An 18,578-nucleotide genomic window follows, 5' to 3' on the forward strand; every position below is an offset into this window, starting at 1 on the left:
ACCCACGCAAATGTCCTTAAAAATGAAACATCAACAGCTTAAATCTTTTCAAGAAAGTGCTAAGGTTTTTGGGGGAAGTGAAAAATGCTGACAAGTACTAAAGTAAGTATGCTACAAAACTGGCATTTATTGTTTTGGTTCCAAATGAACAATTGTTTAAAGTTGTATTTGTATTATTATTATTTAACATGGCTACCCATGAAAGGAGAAAGGAGCTGAGCTGCACTATGTTTGTTTACAGACTAGACACAATTCTACTTACCTAATATTTTCTGAGAACCATATTAATTGTCCCATCATATTTTGTGTTCCCCCTGCATTTGTTTTTCATCATTTGTATGGTTAGTTTTTAAACCTGATCACAATTTTTTATGGACAACATAAAATATGCAAAAGGCCAGATCTGGCCCATGGGCCTTTAGTTTGACACCTGCAATTTCAGAAATTGTTAAATTAATACAAATTGCAATCAATACGCATGAAGCATGCGTCTCAGTATAATTTGATAATGAATGTATTGTGCAGATTGTAAATTCGACTGAGCAGTTTATTTATTTATTTTTTTCGATCACTTTTCTTATTTTTAGTAATATTATTCCTATTAAAACCAAATATATAGATGCAGGTTACATGTTTATAACAATAATGTTCATTTTTCAGAACATCCTTTCAACGACATCAATTTATTATGTGGTTCAATACTGTACGTGATTGCATGGCATGATGCTCCTTATCCTCCAGGAGGCGCCATAGATCAAGCGAAAGTTTCCTAGCGTTTTCGTGCCCTTTGATTCATGTAGGAGCATACATAATATTTTACTGTGTACTTCTCGGACCGTATCGCGCACGAGTTGGGGTTGAAAAAATGAAGTCCCTGTTGGTGTCGTTCATGCTCGTTTTGTGTGCAGATGCCGAGCTGAGAGGCCGCAAAGGTAAGACTGCGATTTCTGGGCCACGCGTGGAGGATTTGAAGAAGGACATTCATCCAAAAGGGCGGAAAAGGATGATCTCGCTGTTCTCTGAGATTGCATTCAGTGTGGGTTTTGTGTCGAAGTGGTTTTTTTTGTTTGCTACATAAAAGCTGCACTGAAATCAGGACAGAATTCTGTTTGCTTTTCATCCAACCTTGTTGTCCCATTGACTGTAATTCTTTTGTCATTAGATCATATGCATATGTCTTTGTTTTCTTCCCCTTGAGCTATTCCTCTCATTTGTAACCCCTTATCCAGGCTCAGGGGTTTTGTGCATCTTTAAAGACAAGACATTCAAGCCAGGAGACAGTTGGCATCCTTTTCTCGAGCCCTTTGGACTCATTCTGTGCATACGCTGCTTCTGCACTGAGGTACCACTTTCTTTTTCTTTCTTTTTCAATCTAAATGAGGATGAATATATAATTACAGGTGATATGACAAATACGCTGTGGTTTGTTTCAGAGAGGCCATGTGAAATGCAGTACAATTAAGTGTCCTCCTCTGCCTTGTGGCAAGCCAGTAGCCGACCCAGAGCAGTGTTGCCCACGTTGCACAGGTATATGTCAGTGTTTTGCCACACAATATTTTGTATCAGAATAATCTCACTGCACATCACCAAACCCAAAAAGTCAAAAAAGTATATATACTAAAATAATATCTAAACCCAAAGCTTTTCTGTTGTATGAATGGCAACAGGTGCATACACAGGCTAATTGTACCTTCTGCCATCTCGTGAAAGAGCATTTTATTGTTCTTCCTGTTACTATATGTTGCCGGCAAAGATAGATGAACAGTGGTACATTGACTATGAGTGCCCCTACTTAGGAGTTTATATATAGTTACAAGCTGTCACTTGGTCTCCCACCCCCTGCACACCACTGCCTTAAAGGCAGACTATTACTTTTATTGTTTAAAAAAAAAATAAAAAATACGGTAACAATACGGTACTATTAAACAAATTAAACTACAATGTAGACTTATTTGTGGTATATAAATAATAGTTTTTGGATCTATTAAGTGTAATTGAATCATTTCTCCTGACACACTTGATAATCTCTCACGGCACACTAGTGATTTGGAATCACTGGTACAACCCATGGTTGTTGTGTCCCAATAGATTGTTTTTCTAAATTTCCGTTCTCTTAGATGAGCCCAAGATCCCTGCAGGTCTGAGAGCTCCAGTGAAGTCGTGCAGATATAATGGTAGTGTCTATCAACCAGGAGAGACCTTCACCAAGCATAACCTCCCAGCCAAGCCAAGCAACCAGTGTGCCATGTGCTCATGCTCTGTGAGTCACACGTTCTTATTTATTGTACTGTATATACTATAAGTGTACTAAATCCTGTGTGCTGTTGCTTTATATTGGTTTAAAGGACAAGTGTGTAATTGCGGTTTGAAACACAGTGACTCATGTTCCAATATAATTGCGATATTTTGATAACACTGGTATCATCATATAGGTATTGTATAATATCCATCTTAATATCTTTGTAACTGAAAAAAGAGAAAATGTTAGAAACACGTATTAATAAAATGTTAGACACGTATTAATAAGCTAGACTCATATTAATAATATATAAACAACCAACAGAGTACAAACAAATGCAAGAACAGCACTGAGGAAGAATTTGAGAAATTTGGATGAATTGGATATGCTTGGTTAGGAAACATGTGTGAGCCCTGATCTAAAAAAAAGAATTTTTTTCCCCTCAGAATGGAAACATCTTCTGCGCAGTTAAAACTTGCCAACCAATCAGTTGCTCCTCCCCGGTCACACTTGCAGACACCTGCTGTTTGGTGTGTAAAGGTAGTCCAACTTCTTCCAGCTGTCAAAGGAATGTTTTTCTATCCAATTTGGACTGGAATATGTTGGTCAGGGCCTGAGTGAGCGCATGGCGGATTTATTCCCAATATTCAAATCAATCATTATGTTCAATTGTAGTTTAATGTTGTTGTGCAAATATATTGATTTACAATTCACACTGTGTTTGCTTTAGACTTCAGCACCAGTGGGTCGTCATCAGCAGAGGATGGAAACCAGCAGCTGAACAGAGGCGTTGTATGTTATGTGACACATACATTTAAAATGCTTCCAGATTTTAAAGATCATTTTACATGAATTGCATACCATTGACATTGTGTTTTTTTCTTTTTGTTACAAAATAATTTAATTGCTCAAGTACATGTCCTGTATGTGTGTTTCTAAAAGAGACATTCAGTGGACCAGTGTTCTGGAGAGCTGGATAGAATACAGTCCCCCCGGGTCAGGACTTCTCCCAGACGCGTGAGCCTGAATAAACTTAACTTCAGAGGGGCTTCAGAGACCACTGTGAAGATTTTGTTGCAGAGGAAACATGAGAAAGGTTGCAACAAGTTTTTTTGTTTTTTTTTAATTGCCAATAGCTTTTTTGCTACCCTCTTCCTGAATCAAGTCCGTACACTCGCAGTTAGAAGATGGAATAGTCCATTGCATCTGAAGGGAGGGGGAGCACTCGAAGCGATCATGACAAATTAAACATTTTGATGTGTTTTTAAGCATGTGCTATAAGACTAAAGGCAAAATAGCTTTAAATTGGAGAAAACTTTATAAATCAGTTCATATGAGACAGTTCAGCCCCCAAGAAATCTAAGGCCTCCTGATATTCACCTCTTTCCCTAAAGGTAAGGCCCCACCTGCATGTACTCTTTCTTTCAAAGGTCCCCTTCCATCAGAATATATTAGTTTGTATTGTTTTATGTGTAACATTGGTGAAAATGAGTCTGTGACATGTTTTAAGTTTGAAATCTGTGCAGTTTGTCCATTGAAAGCAAAAGGCAATAAATGGCATAAGGCTTGCAAAATGGGTGCATTTGAAATTGCCAACAGTGTGGCGTAGTTTTGTCAATTACTATTCAAGTACCTGTCCACTTCGTGGTTGGTGCCCAACTACTCAACTCAGCTGAACAGCAACATGGCATTTCCGGGTTTTGAATGAGCTTGAAAAAGGACATTTTGGGCATTTCCAATCTAAATGATCTTGTAAACCTGATAAAAGGGCATCAAAGATTATAAAAATAAAAGAAAATAAATTGATGGAAGAGGACATTGAAATTTCAATCACTCTTTCAACAACAATTTCAGAGTCAACATTAAACATTAAAAAGCATAAAATAAGCATTAGAAAGAAAATCACAGAACTAGAATAAAGCAGCAATGTAGATAAATAGAATTGCTAATTCTTGTCCAGCCACTTGTTGCTAGGTAGAATTAGTGCCGCAAAACCCAAATAAAAAAACACATCCACTAGGATACTTAAATGACAACTAGAGGCAATAGCTTTATTTTACACAGACATGCATGACTCTGCATTACTTATAAAATTAATAGATTTTATATAATTAAATTTATAAAATTAATAGATTTGAAAGAAGGAATAACAGCACAGCAGTGAGGAACTGCCTCCCCGCCCCTAATGCAGAATTACTACTGGAAATTTGACTTTCCCAAAGATCATTTTTAGCGCCCCCCCCCCCCCCCACCCCCTCCCCCCCTCCAAGTCATTCCCCAACCCATCCATCCATTTTCTGAGCCGCTTCTCCTCACTAGGGTCGCGGGCGTGCTGGAGCCTATCCCAGCTATCATCAGGCAGGAGGCGGGGTACCGTGCCGCCCATACCCCAACCATTATCCTTATTTTACCCCCATCTCTTTCATCAGCGTGTTTATACAATGGCAAGACGTACTCGCATGGAGACATGTGGCACCCGGTTTTGGGGAAGGTCCTGGAATGCATCGTGTGCTCTTGTAGCGACGGCCTGCAGGAGTGCAAACGCATCACGTGTCCCAGCCAGTATGCGTGCCAACATCCGGTCAAGTCACCAGGAAAATGCTGCAAGACGTGTTCAGGTAGCCAAACATGACTCCTAATGTTTTCTATTAGTTGTAGAAAATAATCCACTCTATCCTTTTGTATTTTCCTCAAGAACATAAAGTTGCAAGTAACCAGACTCGGTGTAACTTGGGCTACAAAAGTAAACTTTTGGTGTATAAAGTGGAATCAGCTTTGAAAGTTGACTCCCCCAACACAGTTCGGATAATGGCTATTGAAAGAACAAGTACTGCTGAGGTGGAGGTACAAGTGTGGAAGATGGTTGATGGTACAGTACAGCTCATATTTATGCATTTTCTCCAAACTAATCCTGTTTGGTAAATGACTGACTTCTTTCATACAGGTATTTTACAACTGATGGAAATTGGAGATGTTCAAAGGAAAGATATTCAGGATCATCCTGAAAATTACACATTACTGACAACAGTTGATGAAGGTGTCTTCCATAGTATTTCTGTGCATTTTTACGTATTATTCTAAATCATGAATGCATTATTCAATGTTGTTGCTGACTGCTGTCTGGTTTGTTTTCCAGAGATGTGGGGGAAATTCAAAGAGGGAGGGGCCAAACTGGATCAAGCCCAGACCATTTGTGAAGATGGCATTCGGGAGATGGTGATGTTTCTCGATCCCAAGCAGGTCGAAGGCCTGTGCTCGCCCTAACTTGCTTTCTGTATTGAATTGTGACTGGACAGTTTTGGGACTTTATTAATGCATACTTAAACTGCATGGAAATAATTTGCTATTCCAAGATATGGGGCCACCAGCTACTTGGTATGTAAAATTATTATTTTTAGTATACATATTTATTGTAAATACTACATTTTCTCACATGATGTCAAGTCCTGTTATTAGTAGACCATTCATACTGGCCAGCAGGGGGCAACTGCTAAATGAATAAACTTGTGAAAAGTGAAAAGGACTTTCAAGGCGCCAATTTAGCTATGATATGCTGTGATATATTAACCAGAGAAATTAGCACAGTTAAACATTTTCCAAATTACATTGGAACCTTTCGGGTTGAAAACAATCGGTTCGTTACATGTTGCATGGTGTTTTAGTGGTTAGCACGTTTGTCTTACAGCTCGGTAATCCGGGTTCAAACATCTTTGTGCTTGTACTTCCCATGCTTGCATTGGGGTTCTGGTGGTCCTGACATGCAAATTACTAGGTTAAGTGAAAACTAATTATATGTGAATGATTTTTGGTCTATACAGTATGTGTCCTGCGACTGGTTGGCAACCAGTCCAGGATGTACCCAGGGTGCACTCTGCTTCTCATCCAAAATCAGCTGGGACAGTTTTCAAGTACCCGCAGCTGTAATGAAGCAGCGGTATAATGTAGAAAATGGATGGAGGGACAGTCTGTTCTAACTTGGGCTCTGATTTGTCCAGAATTGTGAAAAAAATAAACAAAGTGAAGCCATTATAAAAATTTCATTAACTCTATACTGCAGGTCAATCTTTAATCATCAATCATAAAACATCAATTAATAATAAAACATACACAAGTCGATTTGCAGAGACCGGACAAATTTCACTGTTTTAACATTTGTAGGCTACTTGTTGTTACACAACTCTACAAAGGAGGAGGTTAGCCTTTGTTACATGTAAAAAAGGACACTGTTAAATGTGAAACAATAAAACACTATCGAAACTTTATCATAACTTTAATATTAACACTAATAATGCATATTAAGATGGACTGAGCGACCCTAGTGAGGAGAAGCGGCTCAGAAAATGGATGGATGGATGGATGAATGTAAATCTACTTACATCATGTAACTGGACGTTCCACTGTAGCTGTTTGTGTCAAGTGTACATCATGATGTTTATTTTGTTTAGTACAGTACTTTCTCAGTACAATATGACAATGAGACAACAAACCCAAATGTGTAAATGTGGTTATAATAGGCCTAAAGATGGTGGCAGCTTATTTGGATATGTTGTTATTCAGAATCCACAAAAATACAACCTGTTTAATGTTGAAACCATAAATGATTTTGTTTTTATATTGTTTTGTCTTAGTTTTTTCCCCCAGCCATTTCTTTGCTTTGTGATTCACTTGCCTCCAGCCTTCCATACAAAGGACTTATTCCGATTATGGGCACACTGACAAGTAAAATCATGATTAAAAATGTCAGAATATGGTAGCAGACCAAGTGGATAGCGCATCTGCCTCGCAGTCAATAGGTTCGAATCCTTACTCAGGCCTTCCTGTGTGGAGTTTTCCTGTTCTCCTTGTGCTTCGCCCTGTACTTGTGTGGGTTTTCTCTGGGTATTCCAGCTTCCTCACACATTGTAGATACATGCATGTTAGATTCAGTGAAGAATAAATCGTAGGTCAGTGTGAATGTGAGCGTGAATGGTTGTTTGTCTAGCGCCCAGTGTATACCCTACCTCTCACCCAAAGAGGTTTTCTTCATCTGTCCATTGTAAACTTGAAGACAATCAACCTCAGATACAACCTGATCTCCAACACAAACATGCAGATTATCCTCAGGCCTGTTTGATAAACAGGTATCAAGTTATCTGTGTGTTTCCCATGATTCAGTGAGAGCTGCCAGAAGGCTCCGGAATGATATTGCTCCTCCATGAACTCCTCGTGTGCCCCCTCCCCTCCAACAATGACTCATTGTACTCCTTTCACACTTATAGCGCCAGATCGTTCACTCCCTCTCACACTACAGGAGATATTTCCATTTTGCATGCATTCATTACTCACACAAAAATTTTTGTGCAAGCCTCTGAACCTGATAGCTTGCACGGTCTGTCTCAGTTCACATTGATATGCTTCTGTCAGGCCATCTCTCGGGAAAAGCCCACAATTTATTTCGCTCAAGTTTTGAATTTGTCACATGCACTGTTTGAGCTCTGCATGCTTACTCTCTTGGCTCTGGTAGTTGTAGCAGCTGGGGGCAGTCACTAGGTATAAATCACAAACTTGCTCAGGCCTCTGTTTACCCTCACTCCACCCTGCTGCCTTGCAGGACAGAGAAGTTAAGCCCATGTGAGAATCAGGGTCACCACATTAAATAAAGAATGACAAGAATGAATGAATGAGAATGAGAAGATTGTTGTTAACAGCCCTGCCAAATTTAAATTATTAAAAACATTGCCAAGTATAGAAAATGAGGCTACAAAGTCATGAAAAATCAAGCTATTGTTTCTGCTCTCAAATGCTGTGGGTGTGTCCAATGAATATACTGAAATCATGCCCTACTCAACTGTCAGCTGTCAGTCAAATACCTCTACTACCAATTTGAGAAAAAATATTTCATATGCCTACCAATAACTACATGTTTAAACTTTGATAATATATCATCTTAAAGCCTTAGGTGGCTGGTATATGTCCCACTTGGTTGTCATGGGGCTTTTGCACGGCGCAACAACGAGGCACTCTTAAGCAGCCACGCCAGCGCGAACCCCTGTCCACATACTGGCTGTCACGTCTGACCTTTTATTCCCCCTCACTCTTCCACCTTCTCTCCGTGACGTCCATATACTCATGGCCGACAACGAGGCGCCCTAAAGCAGCACACCCAGAAAAATCTGAAAACTTGAAATGGTAAAAAAACAGTTAAACTCTATGAGCTCTATTTTCTGTCTGTCGTAAATCCAGCGCTCTGTGTGGGGTAACTCTGCAAGGAGGGGCGTTAGACCCCGCGGTGGTAATTTCATGGACCGGCGTACATAAGCCCATTTAAAAGAGGAACGTCTGTGCTGGCGTGGGCATGTTCACGGTCAACTTCAATCTTGTCCAATCGAAGAGGCTCTTCTCATTCCCTTTAAATGTGGCGCAATAGTCTCATATGGAGAAGTCTCTATAGTATGCAGAAGAGCACCTTGCCTAATCGCAACGATCCGTGCATTGTCACTCCTCTTGGCTGGTGTGGCAACATCCGACATTAGCGAGTACCCTAATATAGAATTGAGCTGGTGAAAACTGCTGACCACCAAAATATGTTTGCAGACCTCATGTATCTTGCCCCTTCAACAATTGTTTGTGTGCTATGGTATGGTATCCTCTTGTTGTCAATCATGAATATGTCATACAGAGGGGATGGAATCTTTCTCAAAGCCCACAGTCTCAAACAAAAAAACATAAAACAACAACAATGCAATCCTTTCTTCTCCTTTCATAAAACATTTTTGTTGAGAAGATTCGAAGTCTCCCTTCACCAGTGGGTCACGGATGGACGTCACTCACGTTGCTACAAGCTAAGTTTAAAGTAAACAAGCAACTGTAGCGTTCGCTGGTGAGAAACACACAGAAAGAATGGCTCCATTCTCCAGTTCCATCTAGATCAGCCTCACTCTCAAATACAACAAATGTACAATGTATTTTGAAACAAACTGGTGACTTCATCTTACAAGGTCTCTAAGAGGAAGAGCAGCACGGTGGATGATTCATTCATTTATTCATTTGGATGAATTGCATGAAATCGTGTTTAACAGCGATTTCGCCTTACAGACGCGTTTGCTTTCATAGGTGATTCATGCACTCTACCGTGTTTAGATTTCATGAGAAATACTTCAGAGATATGCCGACTGCCGTGTTATTTTTTCACTCCCTAGTGTGAGTCATGCCAAGGAATCATGGACAATAACAACATAAATGTCATGAACACTTTGCTCCTCATTATCACCTTTAAATGTGAACTTTTTAAACACATGCTTGCAAAGAGGTAGTAACAAGAGGAAAAGCCAAGAGCATTTCAGTGTTTGGGATCTGTCATGGCCTCTTGTTCTGATCTGAACCCTCCACATGAGTGTGTTACATCAAAGGAAAGCATGAATGGCGCCAGTCTGAAGTGAACTCATTTGGTACGTGATTACTGCAGAGTGTTGATGAGGTCCCTTTTGGTCACAGCCAGATTTGGTGTTGACTGTATTGCTAAGCCAAGCTCTAGTGGCTGACCTGCACTTTGGCTGTCAGATAAACAGTTTGTACAATGTGTGCTGTTCAAAGCATTTGTACTTTTCGACTCGTTTGATATGTTTTGACTTTGGATAATTAGAGCGTTGCACAGTCTTGAGTCAGATTCTTGATTCATGTAATTGGGTTGCTCTTTCAAGATGGATTCAAACTAATCAAAAAAAGTTGTGGAACTTATTTAGGTCAGCTGAATTATTGTTTTGTCATATTGGACTTCGTACACAAGATGATGAAATGTTATATAAGGGAGAAAGTAGCTACGCAGTAATAACATCATAGCAACACTAGGAAGATCATAGCACTCATTAAGCAGCCACTCAATTTCATCAGATGTCAGATTTGTATTTTATATATTTAATTATATTAGTAGATCATTTTCACATCATAAGTTCAGATAAGATCAGACTGCTGTGGACCAGATGTGCCTCTGTGGTGTTGTTAGAACTTGTCACTAATAATCACAAAAAATAATTTACATTATAAAAATGCAGCACTGCACCACAGTGACACATAAAAGGTCAGTTTACTGGTCACGAGGAGTGTCTTAAAATGTATAAACTGGAGAAGGAAATTGTCTTGATGATGTCATAAAAACATCATTATCTTACATCACGTTGGCTTTGGGACAGCACAGGCAGGAGGCTCATACAGCAAGTTTCTATCATGTCAAGTTGAATTATGTTTGGGCAGCATGTCTGCCTCACAGTTCTGAAGTTTTGGGTTTAAATCTCAGCTCAGGCCTTTCTGTGTGGATGGTGCATGTCCTCAAGCATGGGATGGATTTACCCTGCAATTGGCTGAAGACCAGTGTACCCCAGCTCTCCCCCAACGTCAGCTGGGATAGGTTCCAGCTTGTGACGCTAATGAGAACATGTGCTATAGAAAGTGCCAGGATGGATGAATTACGGTTAATGTTGACCAATGGATTGAATCTGACTCATGCAGAACCTGCCTTAAAATCGTGTCACTGAGCTGTTGTACATTAATTGTTTATTATTAAAAAAAAATTATATACAATATTCATAGTCTTTTCTAATCACCATAAACATTTTAATTAAATATCAATCTTTTTTTGGTGCCCTTGCACATTGTGTCTAGAATAATAAACATCTACAAACATGAGTCATGAGCCAAATGTATTTTAGCTATTGTTTTATAGTTATTTTAAGTCTCTTTCAGCTCACTTTGGCTTCTCAGCTTTGACTCCATGTTCCTTAGCTCTTGTATGAAGGTGCTTGTGTTTTGTCTCCAAATCCCTCAGCAGCATAAGCACCTCCTTGTGTTCCTTCTTCTTCACACTGGTGCTACATAGCACACTGCCTGTGCAGAAAAAAAGAGAAAACATTACACATGTAAAAAAGGTGTCGCAACACAATATCCTGAGTGAACTCTTCGTGCTTAAAGGTGTTGCACTTAGCAATGTACTCACTCTCATTTTCTTGATTATCTCAAGAAGCACTGCACGAGGTCGTTGTCTTGGGCTCAACAGTGGCAGATCCTTAATTTGTGCAAAGAAATGTTTTGTTCTCGTCATAAATTTCCAAATAGTAATATAAAGCATGCATGCAAAGGATTTGTGTGTAGTGTGGCCAAACCCGTTTCTGTCTTTGTACGGCGTCTGGATGCTATCAAGTCTTTCTTTGGAGCCTCTGTAAATATTAAGATTCTTCAGTGTGTTCTCTAGCATTTGAGCAGCTGTTTGAATTCCTGTTAAAAAGAATATGGGCATTCCTCTTCACTATGGTGCCATTGTGCAGCCAAAGTGTTTTTAGGCCTGGAAGAAATTGTGCTGAATAAAAATAGCTCCAAGTTCTCACCAACGGATCGCGCCACATCAGGATTTGATTTAGCCTGCATCTTCTCTGTGCAGGGAGAGAATCTCTCAGGCGCAGCCCCATCCTCGTGTCTCTTGGAACTTTCACCGTCTTCTTTAGGAATGTCAATTGCCTCAGCAACAAAGAATCATTTGCATTGTTGCCCTTAACAGTCATCTTTCAGTTCTTTAAATGTGCATCCCATTGGATTATTTATGGCATCAATTAAACTTAACTATGACAACTGAGGTAAAAGTGGACGTATATACCTGTTTAACAAACAAGTGGCCATCTATGTTGTTGTTGCCCTTTAACCCTGCTGTCACGTCACCCTGCTCAACAAGATCAGGAAAAGGACAACGCTTATGCAGCAACGACTTTGGAATCTTTTCCTACGCTGGCAAGGACTGATTTGTAAATGGTAAACATGACTGATGTCGCTTTATCTACCGCATCACAGTGCCCAAAATGCTTTACAAAGCCTCACATTAACCCTTCCACACACACATTCATACACCAATGGGCAACTGCTGCCATGCAAGGCGCTGTCAGGCCCACTGGGAGCAATTTTGGGTTCAGTGTGAGAAAGGTTGTGGTGGATTAGTTAATTTTATGCTCTAGTTTTAAGTTATCAGCTTTTGCAATGCTATACACATTAAAACCTTAGAAGCGGAAACGCTGAGTAAACCCCTCGCAGATTTGGAGACGCTTTTATGTGTCACTGTTACTCCCAATTTCTCCTGGAGTTAAAACGTCAGCAAGGGAGGGTCTCCTGTGTGGAAACTACAAGAAAACCAAAGACACATACCGGACGCAACATTCGGTACACTTGTACAATCTAATAAGGTCCAACACAAAACTGTCTTTGCAATAATAATTATAATAATGATCAGTTCCAGTGGTGGGAACTGGGAAGTTACAAATACTGTACTGTACTTAAGTAGACTTTTTAGGAATACTTGAGTATTTATTTTTCTCCATGCATCCATTTTCTACTGCTTACTCGAGGTCGGGTCGCGGGGGCAGTAGCTTTAGCAGGGACACCCAAACTTTCCTTTCCCCAGCCACTTCCTCTAGCTATTCCAGGGGGATCCCTGAAATTGAAATTCTGTCCATAAAAAGTTATGAACAGAATCGGTGACAAAGGGCAGCCTTGGCTGAGTCCAACCTTCACCGGAAACGAGTCCGACTTACTGCCGGATATGCGGACCAAACTCTGACTCCGGTCGTACAGGGACCGAACAGCCCGTATCAGGGGGTTCGGTACCCCATACTCCCGAAGCACCCCCCACAGGACCCCCGAGGGACACGGTCGAACATCTTCTCCAAGTCCACAAAACACATGTAGACTGGTTGGGCGAACTCCCATGCACCCTCGAGGACCCTGTCGAGGGTGTAGAGCTGGTCCACTGTTCCACGGCCAGGACGAAAACCACACTGCTCCTCCTGAATCTGAGATTCGACTTCCCGACGGACCGTCCTCTCCAGCACCCCTGAATAGACCTTACCAGGGAAGCTGAGGAATGTGATCCCCCTGTAGTTGGAACACACCCTCCAGTCGAACTCCGGGCGAATCTCATCCACCCCCGGGGCCTTGCCTCTGAGGAGCTTTTTAACGACCTCTGTGACCTCAACCCCAGAGATAGGGGTACACAGTGTTGATGGTGCACTGCTTCCCCCTCCTGAGACGCCGGATGGTGGACCAGAATTTCCTCGAAGCCGTCCGGAAGTCTTTCTCCATTGCCTCACCGAACTCGTCCCATGCCCGAGTTTTTGCTTCAGCAACCACCAAAGCTGCATTCGACTTGGCCAGCCGGTACCCATCAGCTGCCTCAGGAGTCCCACAGACCAAAAAGGCCCGATAGGACTCCTTCTTCAGCTTGACGGCATCCCTCACCGTTGGGTTCGGGGATTATTTTTCTGATAATTAATGGCGACTCCAACAGATTCGGACAACCAAAATATTCCCTGTCCATGGCCTTATTTAAGAGTTTTGTTTGATGTAGGCTACAATTTGTGGTGAATGAGCTGTCTTGTGCTGGGCTAAAAAACACTAGCTTCTGGTTATCAAAAGGTCACTGTCTAATCTGAAAAACACAAACAAGTAACATGTATTTTTTCCATTATCCATCCATCCATTGTCCGACCCACTTCTCCTCACTAGGGTCGCGGGCGCGCTGGAGCCTATCCCAGCTACCATCGGGCAGGAGGTGGGGTACACCCTGAACTGGTTGCTAGCCAATCGCAGGGCACATACAAACAATACAAAACACATTCACACCTACGGGCAATTTAGAGTCCCCAATTAATGCATGTTTTTGGGATGTGGGAGGAAACCGGAGTGCCCGGAGAAAACCCACGCAGGCACGGGGAGAACATGCAAACTCCACACAGGCGGGACTGGGGATTGAACCCCAGAACTGTGAGGCTGACACTCTAACCAGTCGGCCACCGTGCCGCCTTTTTCCATTATGACCATCATTTTTTTTTATTCAGTTCACAACACTTACAAAGCTATGGGAACACGTTTTTATAGGATAACAGACAAGCCAACACAAGCTAGCTCTTAAATAACAACCTGCCACATAATCTTTCTTCTTCTCAGTACGAATCGAACATTATGTAAGTTTATAAAAAGCAAACTATTTTGTTTGGGGCTTTCTTTCAGTTGTGTCAAACTATCAAAATGGGTATTGCATATAATTTACATAAAAAATTCATTTTTACTTAATTTCATTTTTTTTTTTTTTACTTTTATTGAAATACAGAAGTTGAATCCGTATTTCTACTTTTACCGGACTGACTGTATCATATACTGAAAGTTATTTTGAGTATGTTGGTTGTTTAATTTCTGGCTGCATGGGAGCACCATATTTGACAAAGCTCTTGTATTAGATCAGTTTAGATTGTGCAGGGTTCTCTAATGGTGTGAACACTGACCTTATACAAAAGGAGGAATACCTCTTCAAAGGGCTGGAGTGAATGTGGATTTCTCGAAGTTTTGTGGAAGAGATCTGCATGCACCAGTGCCTCCTCCTTAGTAATTCATCCATCCATCCATTTTCTGAGCTGCTTCTCCTCACAAGGGTCACGGGAGCGCTTGGAGCCTATCCCAGCTATCATCGGGCAGGAGGCGGGGTACACCCTGAACTGGTTGCCAGCCAATCGCAGGGCACATATAAACAAACAACCATTCGCACTCACATTCACACCTACGGGCAATTTAGAGTCTCCAATTCATGCATGTTTTTGGGATGTGGGAGGAAACCGGAGTGCCCGGAGAAAACCCACGGAGGCACGGGGAGAACATGCAAACTCCACACAGGCGGGGCCGGGGATCGAACCCAGGTCCTCAGAACTGTGAGGCTGAAGCTCTAACCAGTCGTCCACCGTGCCGCCCCACTTTAGTAATCTGATGTTCAAATTAAGATGGCGTTACACAAGTTAGTGTACTCTGAATTATATGAGTCCACAATTTTCTTTAATTTTAGATTTAATAATAATAATAATAATAATAATAATAATAACAACACAAACCCAACTATTGTAATGTTGCAATACTATACTCGTATTAGGATTACAAATCAAACCACATCTTGATCTCTTCAGGTTTGAGAGGCTTCTGAAGACGGCAGAGGACAGTTTGTTATCATTAAGCATATGACCTACTTGGGCATTAAACTGAATGTTGTCTTCAGAGCCCCTGTACAAAAGAATGCCATAAAAGTAATTGACAAATACATTGACAAACTCAGGAGGAAAGCCATTTTCATTTTGACATTCGTGTACCACCTGCTGGCCAATTTGAAAACTGTAAATATGCGTCTTCACATCTAATTCATAGACAAAGCCTCACAAATTTCTCCCTGATTCTTAGAGCCTATTTTGGGCCCTGGAACACAAATCAGGTCCATAGAGGTTGGCTTGGATGAGTTTTATGTGGAACAGAATAATCAGAACCCTGCTTGAACCCTATTGAACAGCTTTGGATCAGTGTGTGGCATTGCGCTGAAATCATATTAATCTGCGACATGAAAGATACAAACACAAGATCATGTGATCCAAGATAAGGAAGCAGACAACAAAACTGATTTCCATTCAGATGAATAACTTTTAGGAGTGGGAGTCAGCTAAAGGAAGCGACATCATCAGTAGTCAGACAGTTGTTCAACACAGACATGAATCATATACTTTTGTATATTTACAATAGAAATGTCATCTGATTTCACAAGATAGTACAGAGTACTATATATATTTCATATATTACCTGAAGATGAGGGAAGTCTGTGGGATCCAATAAGATGCTGCAAATCCCATTTACAGACAAACTGTGTTCTCTTAAAGGTACAAAACAGCTGAAAGAGCCTTTAAAAAAAACAAAAAATAATTAAGACTTTTAAAATGTGACTTTTTCCAATGAGCTCTGGATAGAAGATGACTCACCTATAGGGCCAGGGATGCGTCCATGTAAGATACATTGTCAAACGCCTTGAGGTCATCAGGTTTGACCTTAGCTGAGGAAAATAACCATGTAACCATTTCTATGCACACAAAGTAAAATGACTAAAATGACTCACATGATTCATCTCCTGTTCACTGATGTTGACAGAGCACAACTCAGTCGGCTCATCAACACTATGAAACTGCAGCTACAGAATAATGAGGCATTTAATTGCAGTCACCAACAGTCATTAGTGACGAATAAGTGATCTTAACACAGATGGATGTGACTGGCTCACCAGGAAGTCTCTGCAGCTCCTTTTCGCCTTTATTTTATTGCTAAGTCATATTTTTCTGGTCCACTGCTTTTTTCCAAGCCACCGGTCAATATGATCCAACAAACAAGGGAGAACATTAGTTAGTATCATGATCATCATTCAATTACTGTCAATAACTCCACGTCTAACTGAATCCCTCAGAGAGATACGGGGGAAAAAAAGAACAAATAAACATGAGAATAACGGATAAATCTGCACATATTTAATACAGTATTTCCCAACCTGTTTTGAGTCAAGGCAAATATTTGACATGATAGAAAACAAAAATGTCACAAGAGGTATGAGTACTGAAATAATGATGATCCTTTCTCAATTTACTCGATGTACTTACTTAGTGTGAAATCTGGGCCTGTTTAGTTGAACACTATTCTGTTGTATCACTGGCAACAGGTGAATACAAAGGTTAATTGTACCTTCTGCTATCTAGTGGAAGAACATTTAACTGTTCTGCCTGTCACTACACGTCGCCACAATAGATACTGTGGCTGAACAGATACATAATTTGTTATAAATAAATAATAATTTTGGGCCAATTAATTGAAATTGAGCGGCACGGTGGACGACTGGTTAGAGCGTCAGCCTCACAGTTCTGAGGACCCGGGTTCAATCCCCGGCCCCACCTGTGTGGAGTTTGCATGTTCTCCCCGTGCCTGTGTGGGTTTTCTCCGGGCACTCCGGTTTCCTCCCACATCCCAAAAACAAGCATTAATTGGAGACTCTAAATTGTCCCGTAGGCATGACTGTGAGTGTGAATGGTTGTTTGTTTCTATGTGCCCTGTGATTGGCTGGCAACCAGTTCAGGGTGTACCCCGCCTCCAGCCCGATGACAGCTGGGATAGGCTCCAGCACGCCCGCGACCCTAGTGAGGAGAAGCGGCTCAGAAAATGGATAGATGGATGGATAATTGAAATTGTACTTCCCGCAGCACGTGATGATCTCTCGTGGCGCATTAGTTTGGGAAACACTGCTTTAATAGGTTAGGATTTATTTTTATTTTTTTTAATCATAGCCAGCACACGCCTCCATGGGGCTCGAAGCAAAATGCGATTTTGGGGCCCTCTATTTCTGTCAATAATATTGATTACTAATAACTGAAGTAGTGTAGCAGTCTAGTCTAGGTCCACTAAAAGTAACAAAAATAAACTATACATTTATTGTAAACGCATAATCTGGTTTATTTATTTTTGGTTTAAAAAAAAACTGAAATAGTAATGCGGAAAGACAATTTGCAGAACAACAATAAAGAGCAACAATTAAAATCATTTAGGTATATAAAAATAACTAAATGTACAAAAAGAGTATTGAATAAAATATACAATACAATGTCACGCGGCGGCACGGTGAATGACTGGTTAGAGCGTCAGCCTCACAGTTCTGAGGACCGGGGTTCAATCCCCGGCCCCGCCTGTGTGGAGTTTGCATGTTCTCCCCGTGCCTGCGTGGGTTTTCTCCGGGCACTCCGGTTTCCTCCCACATCCCAAAAACATGCATTAATTGGAGACTCTAAATTGCCCGTAGGTGTGACTGTGAGTACGAATGGTTGTTTGTTTGTATGTGCCCTGCGATTGGCTGGCAACCTGTTCAGGGTGTACCCCGCCTCCTGCCTGATGATAGCTGGGATAGGCTCCAGCACGCCCGCGACCCTAGTGAGGAGAAGCGGCTCAGAAAATGGATGGATGGACAATGTCACGCAAATCCAAAAATAATCATGTAACTGAATAGAGATATTTGAAACAAGGTGACAAATATTTTTAGCAAATATAAAGTTAACTAATTAGGTTTTAAGGCTTTGTAAAATGTGCAAAAGCTTCATTAAAAAAATCCTTAATCCAAACATTTAATTTAACATTTAACATCAATGTTAATCTCTTACCACATTACTGGTAACCTTTTATTGCTCAGTGACTTTTTTTTTATGTCTTTATGTCTCAAAAGTATTCTCTGTCAATTGACTGACTGTCTGTTGTCGTACGAGAGCGACTCCAACTACCAGAGACAAATTCCTTGTGTGTTTATGACATACTTGGCAAATAAAGATGATTCTGAATCCCAGGCCAATAGTTTACTCGCCTTTTTCATTTTGAAACGTCCTTGGTGGAAAACATTTACTGGAATTATTAATTTTACTCTACACTAACTTTGAAATATAAAGTTATATCCTAAGAAGTTGATCCTGCATGTGAAGTGCCGTCTCCTAGCAACAGCATG

General features: G+C 40.8%; 2 protein-coding genes across 2 annotated transcripts; one reads left to right on the forward strand and one right to left on the reverse strand.

Annotated features, from left to right (window-relative positions):
• The first annotated feature begins 795 nt into the window (after window positions 1–795).
• Window positions 796–6,851, forward strand: chrdl2 (chordin-like 2). Its single transcript, XM_061752626.1, has 11 exons — window positions 796–932; window positions 1,230–1,342; window positions 1,434–1,527; window positions 2,118–2,260; window positions 2,686–2,779; window positions 2,970–3,031; window positions 3,182–3,335; window positions 4,669–4,857; window positions 4,935–5,108; window positions 5,184–5,276; window positions 5,376–6,851. The coding sequence occupies exons 1-11, from the start codon at window positions 866–868 to the stop codon at window positions 5,501–5,503; spliced, it is 1,311 nt and encodes a 436-aa protein (XP_061608610.1). The 5' UTR covers window positions 796–865; the 3' UTR covers window positions 5,504–6,851.
• Window positions 6,852–9,083: 2,232 nt separating this feature from the next.
• xrra1 (X-ray radiation resistance associated 1) lies at window positions 9,084–18,449 on the reverse strand. Its single transcript, XM_061752675.1, is given in 13 exon segments — window positions 9,084–11,098; window positions 11,208–11,485; window positions 11,596–11,734; window positions 11,862–11,924; window positions 12,315–12,375; window positions 14,554–14,597; window positions 14,599–14,628; window positions 15,154–15,425; window positions 15,704–15,722; window positions 15,860–15,957; window positions 16,032–16,101; window positions 16,170–16,241; window positions 18,441–18,449. Coding segments are annotated over 13 exon segments (1,182 nt in total). The 3' UTR covers window positions 9,084–11,071.
• Between the last annotated feature and the right edge of the window lie 129 nt (window positions 18,450–18,578).

This window comes from Phyllopteryx taeniolatus, chromosome 17 (genome assembly GCF_024500385.1).
Source record: "Phyllopteryx taeniolatus isolate TA_2022b chromosome 17, UOR_Ptae_1.2, whole genome shotgun sequence".
NCBI lineage: Eukaryota > Metazoa > Chordata > Actinopteri > Syngnathiformes > Syngnathidae > Phyllopteryx > Phyllopteryx taeniolatus.